At 48.7% G+C, this 11,504-nt stretch overlaps 1 protein-coding gene across 3 annotated transcripts in view; it reads left to right on the forward strand.

The window, feature by feature from the left end:
* The window catches only part of SCARB1 (scavenger receptor class B, member 1), a 67,685-nt gene that overhangs the window by 54,020 nt on the left and 2,161 nt on the right, over nucleotides 1-11,504 (forward strand). For 2 of the 3 annotated variants that reach the window (XM_010841270.1, XM_010841272.1), the window contains 3 exons: nucleotides 2,775-2,826; nucleotides 3,692-3,838; nucleotides 7,737-7,865. In XM_010841270.1, coding sequence (XP_010839572.1) covers nucleotides 2,775-2,826; nucleotides 3,692-3,838; nucleotides 7,737-7,865 — 328 coding nt within the window. The remainder of the gene's footprint in view (nucleotides 1-2,774; nucleotides 2,827-3,691; nucleotides 3,839-7,736; nucleotides 7,866-11,504) is intronic. The other variant, XM_010841271.1, reaches the window with a different exon arrangement.

An 11,504-nucleotide genomic window follows, 5' to 3' on the forward strand; every position in this document is an offset into this window, starting at 1 on the left:
TCCATGTCTTCGCCAACTCTTGCTATAACATCACTATAGCACAGAGCTGGTGGCTCAGATGGGAATGAATCTTGCCTGCAATGCTGGAGACCCAGGTTCGATCCCTGGGTTAGGAAGATCTCCTGGAGTAGGAAATGGCAACTCACTCCAGTATTCTGGCCTGGAGAATTCCATGGACAGAGAGCCTGGTGGGCTACAGTCCATGGGATGGCAAAGAGTTGGACACAACTGAGCAACTTTCACTCACTCATTCAGGATAGAGCCGGGTGAGGGAGCATGCTGATTGGTTGTTCTGTCAGGGTCTGTACTTAGTGTGTTTGAAATAGTTCCATTAAAAAAAAAAAAAATCCTTCAGAAAGATTCCTGGGCTGCAGGAATGTGAGCATCTGTTTGGCTTTGTGAGATGTCTTTCAGGTGGAAAGAATAATAACACTTTGTCTGAGTGCACTGGGGATCATTCGTATAGCTCATCTGCACTCCTCTGCTGGCTTTTTTTTTTTTTTTAATTCAATTAATTAGTTTTTAATTTTTTGGCTTTGCTAAGTCTTCGTTGCTGTCTCGTTGCGGTGCACAGGCTTCTCATTGCAGTCACTTAGCTTGTTGTAGAGTTCGGGCTCTAGAGGGCAGACTCAGTAGTTGTGGTGTGCTGGCTTAGTTGCTCGACAGCAAGTGGAATGTTCCCGACCAGGGACTGAACCTGTGTCCCCTGCTTTGGCCGGTGGATTCTTAACCACTGGACCGCCAACAAGTCCAAGCTTTCCATCTTTACCTTTTGAGTCTGCTCAGAGAGTTTGTTCCTGAAGTGTTTGTGGCTGGTGAGACAGCCCCATGTTGGGCCTTAGGCGTCTGCTGCTCAGGCTGGAGTTCCGGAGGGCCCCCCATCACTCAATGCCTGGTCTGCTAACTTCATGCTCAGGGCGGGCAGGTGACTAGGACAGAGGAACCGGACAGGCTGGGTGGGGACGGGCCAAGGGCCAGTCTCTGTAGAGCACCAGGGGCCTCGGGCTCAGTGTGGCCACATCCGATGCATTTGCAAATGCAGGTTTCAGAATCTGGATTTTAACACCTCAGTTTCACCTGTTGAGAGTTCATTCTGACAAATGTTGCCCAAGCCAGCGGTCAGTCTCTCTGGGTGGCTGGATTCTGCTTGTTGGTGGCCACACACTGCTACTTTGATCTCTCTGGGGCTCTGTGTCCCCAGCTGTTCAGAGCTGCTGTGGGCTGGGGTGGTGGTCTCAAAGATGGTGTTTATCAACATCCCTGAGGGCTGTTGAGGAACCAGTGTGGGCAAAGTCTAGAAACACAGCTGTTCCAGAAACAGAGCCATCAAGCTGTGACTTCTCCGAGGAACTTCTGTGCTGTTTGGTCACAAGATAGAGGCACGAGGGTTGCACGGTCTGTGCATTTAATTGACATCAGTTCTTAGAAACTCAGATGAAAGAGGCCAAAGTGAAGGTGGACCCCCCTTGTATTTCTAGAATGTTTTCCATGTCTGTCTCCTCTGCAGGTGATACTGTGTAAATTCATTTCACTACCCAGCACTCTCCTTAATAAGTGATCTTTGAGAATTGTGATTGAGGATTTGGGCCTTTTGTGCCGACTCTAGTGCCTGTCCCCCTAGTGAGTTCCATCTCCCCTCCAGCTGTGCCTTCTTTAAGCAGACTCAGGAAGGTGAAGTTACGGAATATTTGTTTGTTCTGTTGTTTCCTGGCATTTAACAGCTGCATGCTCAGTCGCTAGGTCATGTCTGACTCTTTAGAACACTGTGGACTTTAATCCTCCAGGTTCCTCTGTCCATGCAGTTTTCCAGGCAAGAGTACTGGAATGTATTGCCATTTCCTCTTCCAGGGGATCTTCCCAACCCAAGGGTTAAACCTGTGTCTCCTGAGTCTCCTGTACTGGCAGGCAAATTCTTTACCATGGAACCACCCACCTGGAAAGCCATTTAACAACTAGACAACAGTAATAAACACTGAACACTTTCTATATGCTGGGTATTTTTCATGTATCCACATTCAGTCCTCACTAGAACCCTGTGGGGAATTCATTATAATCCCCATTTTTCAGAGGAAGCACAGAGAGGGTAAGGGGCATGCCCGAGGTCACACAGCTTGTTGGTAACTGACTGTGTCGGGGGTTCCCAGGACCACTCTCAGGTTCGATGATTCACTGGGAAGACTCGGCTGTGATTTATTATATAGAAAATATTCAAAACATAACCAGCAAAGGGGACAGGCTCACAGGGTGAAGTCTGGGGGAACCAGACAGAGGCTTCTAGAGCCCTCTCTTAGGGGAGTCACATAGGACATGTTTCCTCCTCCCAGTGATGAGTTGTGATATGTGTGAAGTGTCCCCTACCAGGGATGCCCAGTAGAAACTCTTCCCAGGGGATGTTTACTGGGGGCTGGTCACATCGGCGCTTTCTGCCTGGTATGCACCCAAATTCCAGACTCCCTGAAGGAAAGCAGGGGATCAGCATAAACCACATTGTTTGTTAGCTGGGTACATTGCCATTCTGCAAAAAACTGGCATTCTGTTTCAAAGAGGAAGAAATGCACATCAGCTAGGTCCCTGGCAGCACCTACCACATAGAAGACATGAAGTTTTCATTTAAAAAGATATTGTCAGATTGTCAGGTTGCTTCCCGTCAGGAGATACATACCCATTCCTCAAGACCACGCCGATATAGTCGTTGTAGAATCACAGGTCCAGAGCTGTCTGACCTGAGGCACCCTGACAAAACTTCTCACTTGCTTCATCTCCCTTATTTCCAGACAAACTGGGAACATCCAGCCAGTGGTCCTGCCGCTAATGTGGTTCGAAGAGGTAAGGCTGCCTCCCTCTCCCTGGGTATCAGGTACCTGTGGTCATGGTGTCTGATGCCTCAGTGAGGAGCTGATGTGGGCATTTGAGGCAAGAGGCTGTGTGTGGTGGGGAGGCGGGACTGGGTGGCTGGACTCTGTGATGCAGAACAGTCTATTAGAAATTTCGCTCTCTCCAAGCACCTTATGTCAATCATGCCACTGGACTGAAAGGCTCACTTGAGATGAGAAAGACGAAGCTGCCTGAGATTGTAAAGTCCCTGGTCAGGTTATAAAATAATTTTGCTAATGCATGTGACCACTTCTCCAAAGATGAAGGGAAGTTCGTTTTCAGTGTGTCAGCTTTTTATTGAACTTCCTTTTCTCCCAGCTTTTCAAGATTCCTTCTGGCTTAGTTCATTTTAATTCAGGGTGAGCTAACAGCCGGAACAGACAGTCTCCAAATGTCAAATTCGCTTCCTGCTCACATCACAGTCTGATGGAGGGGGGAGGTGGAGCTCTGCTCCATGCAGACATTTGGGGACATCTGGGCTCCTTCCATCGTTTGGTCCTGACCTTTCGGAGATCCTCAGAATCCATTTCCATTCAGTAAATTGGCAAAGAGATGGAGAGAATCACATGGGAGCCAGGCGTGGAAATTGTAACATCCTTGTGCCCACATCCCATTGGCCAGAAGAAGTCACATGGGCCTGCCTAGCTGCAAGGGAGTCTGGGAAATATAGTCCTGTTGTGTGGCCCTGGAGGACATAGAGGCTGGCTAATGGCATGCTTTGGCCAGTGGTCTTGGGATGGGGAAGGGATAGAGTGGCATCTGCACCCTCAGCTTATAGCATGTGGCCCTAGTCCATCTGTTTGTCCTTCTTCCCCAGAGTGGAGCAATGGAGGGTGAGACCCTTGAGACGTTCTATATCCAGCTGGTGTTGATGCCCAAAGTGCTACACTATGCCCAGTATGTGCTCCTTGCCCTGGGCTGCGTCCTACTGCTCATCCCCATCATCTACCAAATCCGGAGCCAAGTAAGTAGTGGTCAGAGCATGGCCTGGGCTGAGTGGTCCCTTGCTTGCCTGCTTGGGGGAAGGAGGGGCTTAAATCAGATTCCCTAACTGTCCCTTCCTGCTGTGCCCATGGACACAGCCTGCACCCTCAGCCTGCACCCACTTCGAGCAGCAGTCCTAGGTCTCTACTTGGGCTGGGGAGCCATCCATCACTGCATCCTTGCCTTTCCTGCACCTTCTGTTACCACTTCTCTGCCTGTTCTGGGAGGCTAGGGGGCCCAACTTTAGAGGGACTGCAGTGGTTTTGGATCATGAGACCTGGTACTCGAATGGTTTGTTCATCTAGTCAGCAGCTGCTGGCTGCCAGGTTCTGGCAGGTACAGCGCGTACAACAGTGAACAAGACAGTTCCTGTTGATGGGCATGCGGGGACCAGCATTCTAGTTGGAAAGACAGGTGGGAGTCAAGTAACTAAACAGAAGAAGTGATTTCACCAATGATAAAGATGATAGAGAATGTGATGGGCTCAGGGCAGTGCTGTCCAGGACAGATACCACACGAGCCACATGTGTGATTTTAAATTTAAATGTTCTAATAGCCACGTTAGGTAAAAGGGAATTAATTTCAATCATATCTTTTATTTAACCTGGATATATCCAAAAGATTACCATTTCAATCTGCAATCAATATAAAAAAATTAAGTACTTTTGCATTATGTTTTTGAGTGCAGTCTTTGGAATCGGTGTGTATTTGACACTTACAGCAGATCTTGATTGGGACTCACCCCATTTCAAAGCCTCCACAGCCACATTTGGCTGCTAGACTGGGCGCCACAGTATCCAGGGAGGTTGGGGACAGTGATAGCAATAATGTCAGAAGAGGTTTCTCTGAAGAGGTTGAATTTAGGCTTAGATGTGAATGCTCAGCACAGAGTCATGGAAAGACTGCTGCAGGTGGAGGAATGGCCAGTGCAAAGGCCCTGAGGCAGGAATGGGTGGGGCTGTATTGGAGGATCCTGCCACACTAGATTGGCTGTAGGGGCAGCAGGGGAGGTGGTATCTCAGAGGCAGAGGTAGGTCATTCCTGGCCCTGTAACTCAGGGTGAGCGGCTTGGAACTGATTCCAAGGGATGACTGGAAGCTTTTAACTCATTATTGACTGGGGAATTTTTGCAGAAACAAATGCCTGTAGCCAGCGATTTTTATTTTGGCCAGCCAAAAATTAATTCTGTTATTTGACTGTGTGTAGGTTATTGCAATCAATAGTTACCCCTGACACACCTGTACAGTCTTCTCATATTCATGAAATGTTGTCTTCAACCCACTCCTCTGTAGAAACAAAGGAGCATTCTCTAGCATCGTGAGTTCTGTTTTCACTTTCTGCATCAAAATCAATCACTAAGGTTTTTTGTCTCTTTGTTGGTCTAATATTCACATTGTCTGAATCAGAACTATGTTCTGTCTTCTGAGACACTAGTATATATGTTGTGCAGACAGTCAGAGAAAGTATCTGCCTAAAATTCACCAAAAAATTATTCTTCACTCAAAATTTCACAATGTGTCATTTTGGGGAAAATTTTACGTTTATAATATAAACAGGATTGGAACAAAAACCTTAATGAAGCAAACCGTGAGTGATAATGACAATCATAAGCTGTATAATGAGCCCTTAATCAATTTTAAGCTCTAACAACTTCGCATGGTGATGTTAATTGTATTAACGTGTTTTTTTTTTTTTTTTTAAACATGTTAATTCACTCTCTAAAAACACGTTGATACGTCTCTGGTCAATAATAGGTTTAAGGAGAGGAGTGACTGGGTCGGTTGACATGTGGCAACTATTAATAGGCCTTCCAATGAGAAAGCAGAAGCAGGGGGACCAGTGGGGAGGCCCAGGTGAGCTAGGATACTCTGGCTTGGACCAGAATGGGAGCAAGTATTCAGGAACAAGAGCCCTGAAGAACCAGTCCTGGGGCATCTGCCATTCAAAGTCTGGAAGAAGATCAGGGGACAACAAATACCCCCTTTCTTTTTTTCTTTTCTTTCTTCCTTGGTCTTTTTTTCCCTCTGCCTTGCGGCAGGGCATGCAGGCTCTTAGTTCCCCAACCAGGGATTGAACCTCTGCCCCCTGCAGTGGAAGCACATAGTCTTAACCTCTGGACTGCCATGGAAGTCCCAAGGAAAACCCCTTTCTGATTTGGCATCATTCAGGAATTCATTCATGGCATTAACTGACACTTTCACAGCTTATTTTGAGGGGACACTGCACAGTTTGGGGGGTACAGACCTGAATAGGATGTGAGGTCTGGAGACCAGGGGGCTTTAGGCAGGTTACTGCCATCACATGGTGACAAGGGTCCCCAAGGCAGAGGACTTGGGTGAGTAGCTAGCTGGTAGACAGCGGACACCACTCAGTGGCAGAGTCTTGCAAGGCCATATTGAATCCATGAACCAGAAACCCCCCTGTGGGGGCCCCCCCCCTCCAAGTTTTCCTGGAGCCCCAGGCCTGGGCCTCGGAGGGGGGTTGCCCAGCTTCTCTGCTGCCCCCTCGGGCCACCTGCAACACCCGCTTTCTTGCTTTAGCTTTGGCAAACAGCCTTTTCTCTTTTGCCTTTTTCTCGGAGGCAGATTGCATGCTTGCTTGCTTGTTGGTAGCTGGGGCGATATTAAACCTTTCCAGGCTCTTAACCTGGGCTTTCAGACCTTTATCACCATTTCTCTTCCAAATTCCCCATCCTTCGGGGGAAAAGGTTTGCACTGATGTGAGGGTACCAGGGCCTCTGGTGTCTTGAGCCCCCAATGAACGTTGGGGACCCTGTCCTCTGTCACTGTCCCAGCCAGAGCAGAAGGGAACTCCCAATGGTGTTTGGAATGAATTATGCTGGAGGACAGAGGGGACCAGAGGCCCTAGCCCCCAGTCTGTGGATGACTCCCCAGGCCCAGCATCACCGTGCGTTTCCAGGAGTGAAGACATACACAGCCACACAGGCGGGGGGTGGGGGTGAGGTGGACGGGGCCAGGGGAAGCAGCTGGTGAGGGCGGGGCCAGACAGCCCCCGCCCTCTGTCCCCTCTGTCTCTCTCCTAATGGTCTATTAGAAGGGGAAGGGGGAGGAGACTGAGGATGCAGGATGTGAACACTTCCCTGCTTCACCCCCCATCCTTGTCCCCCAAGTCCCATAAGATTATTCATCCTTTCTATTAATTATGGTGAGGCTCCCTCCCCGCAGGTTATAGTGGAGGCCCAATCAATGAAATTTATCCCATTGTGTGTTTTGGACAGAGGAGCCTGGCAGGCTACAGTCTATGAGGTCGCAAAGAGCTGGACACAGCTGAATGACAAACACGTGTAATTTTTGGTTTAGCAAGGGTTAGGCCTTTTGTGTTTTTATATATTTCCCCTGGGGGAAAAAAAAAAGAATGGCACGTCGTTAAACTCAACATATTTTAATTTCTCTTCAAAGACGTTTTTTTTGTTCAAGTCATTTTTGAAAAAAAAATTATTTTAAACAGAAACACCTCTGTTTCTGGTCTATTTAAAATGCCACCTGCTGGCTCAGTTAGTACAGCATGAAATTCTCCACATGCCACTTGCTCACCTCTCTGAGACTAGGCCGAGCCGCCATGAGCACCATAGCCCATCTGCCCTGCTCAACTTGGCCTAAATTCTCAGGCCGAAAGACCCTTTTTAGTTTGCCCATCTGACCAAATGTGTTTCCTGAAGATGCTGGTGTACGTGTCTTGGGTGAAGGGCACTATCACTTCCCAGATCTCCCAACTGCAAATCATTAATGGTGGTTGGACGTGAAAGTTCTGTACCCCACCCTCTGCTTTTTGAAGAACCCTGCAAATTGAAGAAACCTATAAAACCCGTGTGTGTTCAGCTGCGACGGCAACTATAAATTAGCTTGGTTATCTTCTAGGAGAAATGCTATTTATTTTGGATTAGTTTTAAAAAGGGCTCAAAGGATAAGGAGGCCGTTCAGGCCTATTCTGAATTCCTGATGACATCAGCTCCCAAGGGGACTGTACTGCAAGAAGCAAGACTGTAGGTGGGTACCAGGTAATGCCCCCCTACTCCCCACCTCCTCCCGTAGTGAGTAGAACTCTGGCACCCTTAAAGGCTTTGGATCTCATCCATCTCTTCAGCCTGCACTTCACCTGTCTACAGACTGAAAATGTGTACTTTGCTGTCTTCTTACATTCTGAGTGATCCCAGATGTGGTAGGGGATGGAGGGCGATTAGTGGGGCTGGTGTCTTATTTTCAAGTTTGTCTTAAAAAGGCAGGATCGAGGTTTAGGTCAGCTGCTTCTCAGACTTCCGGTGCAATTGACTCTTCTGGGGAAGTCTGCTAAAAATGAAGATCTGAGGACATTCTTCTAAACCTCCTGAAATAGAATCATGGACAGGCCCCGGGAATGTGTTATTTTAATCCCCTGGTGACTCAGTGGTAAAGAATCCGCCTGCCAGTGCAGGAGACGTGGGTTTGATCCCTGGGTTGGGAAGATCCCCTGAAGAAGGAAAAGGCATCCTGCTCCAGCATTCTTGCCTGGGAAAACCCCATGGACAGAGGAGCCTGGTGGGCTACCGTCCATGGGGCCGAAAAGAGTTAGACACGACTAAGCGCACACGAACCAAGGGGATTATGAGTAGATTGGTCTATTTATTTATTTTTGGCTGCGCCCTGCGGAGTGTAGGATCTTAGTTCCCCAACCAGAAATCGAACCCACGTCCCTGTATTGGAGGCGTGGAGTCTTAGCCACTGGACTGCCAGGGAAGTCCCTGATATAGATTGGTTTAAGTGAATCTGGGATGACTGACCAAGGAAGAAACAATTCAGGCATCACCTGGGCACCCACTATATATCCAGGACTCAGTCTGAAGGTAGGATTGCCAGATTGAGCAAAAACAAACCAAAAAAACTCCCAAGAAATAACAGCAGCAAAGAGATGCTCAGTTAAATGTGAATTTTAGGTAAACAGTGAATGATTTTTTGCCTAAGTGTGTCCCATGCAATTGTCGGGACACGCTTATATTGAAAACCTGTTCGTTGGTTACCTGAAATTCACATTTAACGAGCTGCCCTCCCTGTATCTGACAACCTACCTGCAGAAGAAGTAGGCTGGTGCCTTGTGGGTTCACCTTCCTCTGGGCTGTGTTCCTTTAGGTCTGAGGTCTTAGGAGAGCTAAGTCCAGCCAGGGGAGGTGACAGGCAGAGCTCTTAGCCCTACTGTTGGGGTTTGGGCAGCAGTGAGTCAGTCGCACTATGGTTGTGCCTCTGATCATAGCTGTTATTTTGGTTTCTGAAAAATGTGCCGCCCTCGCCAGCTTCTTGGGCTGTGCCTGCCCGGGTTTAAATAGCTTTCTTGAGAGCTAAGCCTGAGGACGAGTCGACAGCCCTTCTCTTTGGGGCCAGTTGGCTGCTCCAGTTTGCTTCGACTGCCAGGGTTGGAGGAGGAGAGAAAACGGAACACGCCAAGTGCTGGCGTGGGTGTGTTTGCTGGCAGGCTGCCAGTCCCTGCGAGGAGCAGAAGGGAGGGACAGCTGTGTCCCCAGCCAGATTCTGGGGGGCTCCTCCTGCCGATCTGGGGATAAGAGAGCCCGACCATGTCAGGGCTGAGTGTTAAGGGGGTGTCCTCCTGAGCTTGGGAGCAGGACATCCTAGCCAGAGATGGGTACCCCGCTTTCCTTCCTCTCTCCCAGAATTCCTCTGGGACGCCTTCTTAGGTACAGTTTGGCCCCTTGGATACCCCTCCCCCTTCCAGCCAAAATTCCCTTCTGCAGAAACTTGTTTGGTGTTCTGGGGGTGTAAGGGTGAGGTCTTCCTAGAAGGGTGTTATTGGCTTTTAGCAAAGATAGAGCTGGTGATTGTGAGGTCTCAGCCCTGTGGCTATGCCTCCCTGGATGCAGCCAGGATATCCTGCCCACCACTCCCTGCCCCGCCCCCCTCCAAAAAAAATCCACACCAAACATTGGAGTCTCCTCTTGACTTTACCAACAGAATTCAAGCTTCAAGTTATCAGGGAAGGCTTTTTTTTTTTTTTTTAATCTTTTGCCCATACCACACAGCATGTGGGATCTTAGTTCCCTGACCAGGAATCGAACCTGCGCCCCCTACATTGGCAGCATGGTCTTATGGACCACCAGGGAAGTCCCAGAGAAGTTTTTGATTAAAGAGGTTCTATTGCCTTGCCTTCTGGAAGGCTGAGCCCAGATGAGACCCCTATCCCCAGTCATGTGTGCTTGTAGGGGGCCAGGCAGGCACCTGAGAAGTTGCTAGTGGTCCAGAAGACCTAGAATCCCTTCAGGGAAGCCTCTAACCTTTTTTGAACACCTGGGGGAGATCCCACACCTTGCCTTGCACTTGGGCATGGGGTGGCCTTTAGCTGCTAGCCCAGAAAGATGTTTTCATGTGAGTAAGAAAAATACAGCCCCTCTGCGCAGACATGGCCTGCTTTAGGACTGAAGGTTTAGAACACAGAATACAACCCATGTATAGCCCCCTTGGCTGAGTGCCTTTGTACAGTGATCAACCTGGACAACTGTACTAGGCAGCCCTGCAGGGCATGTTCCTGGATCTTTCTTACCTTCTTATGAGTCTCATTATTTCCAAGTCCTCATTCCTCAGTTAAAGGACAGTGTTAGGGAACAGGAGGAGGAGGAGGAATCTGTCTCAGATTCTGCTTCCTTGAGGGTTTGTTACATGTGTCTTTCTTGAAAAAGCAGTTTCCCCTTTTCACTTAAAAAAAAAATTAATTGGAGGCTAATTACTTTACAGTGTTGTGGTGGGTTTTGCCATACATTCACATGAATCACCCATAGGTGTACATGTGTTCCCCATCCTGACCCTCCCTCCCACCTCCCTCCCCATCCCATCTCTCAGGGTCATCCCAGTGCACCAGCCCCGAGCACCCTGCCTCATGCATTGAACCTGGGCTGGCGATCTGTTTCACATACGATAGTATACATGTTTCAGTGCTGTTCTCTCAGAGCATCCCACCCTCGCCTTCTCCCACAGAGTCCAACAGTCTGTTCTTTACATCTGTGTCTCTTTTGCTGTCTTGCATATAGGGTCATCGTTACCATCTTTCTAAATTCCATATATATGGGTTAATATACTGTATTGGTGTTTTTCTTTCTGACTTACTTCACTCTGTATAATAGGCTCCAGTTTCATCCACCTCATTAGAACTGATCACTTTTGAGCGAGGCTGTCTCCAGTCTTAGTTCTTTGGATCCACATTGCTGAGAATCTGCCCTCCACCCACCACCCCGACTGTCGCGTGCTGCCTGTATGTGGGAGTGTGGGTCAGCGGGGGGCACTGGTCTTGTTCTGATACCGTACCCCCACCACCTCCCCTCCTTGCTCCTGGCTGGAGTGTGGCTCAGTCTGGGTAGCCTGAGATCAGTCCCACAGGAGAGGAGCCGGGAGTTTCACCTTCCCCTTGGTCCTGCCCGGAGTGGAGTTTGATTTTTCCCCACCCCGCAGTGAAGCAGACCTCTGGGCTTTGTGCGCAAGGTCCAAGCGGGCAGGGGTTTTGGGGGTTTTCCAGCCACAGCTGCTGGGCAAGAAGGCATCTCTCTCCATTCTTCAAGGGGAATGAAGATAGAAGGCTTAGGGGGATGAAAAGTTACCCCCAGTTTTTATTATCACAGCTTACCTTTAATTTTTTTTGTTGTTGGAGTATGA

Source organism: Bison bison, unplaced genomic scaffold, assembly GCF_000754665.1.
Source record: "Bison bison bison isolate TAMUID 2011002044 unplaced genomic scaffold, Bison_UMD1.0 scf7180017864160, whole genome shotgun sequence".
Lineage (NCBI taxonomy): Eukaryota > Metazoa > Chordata > Mammalia > Artiodactyla > Bovidae > Bison > Bison bison.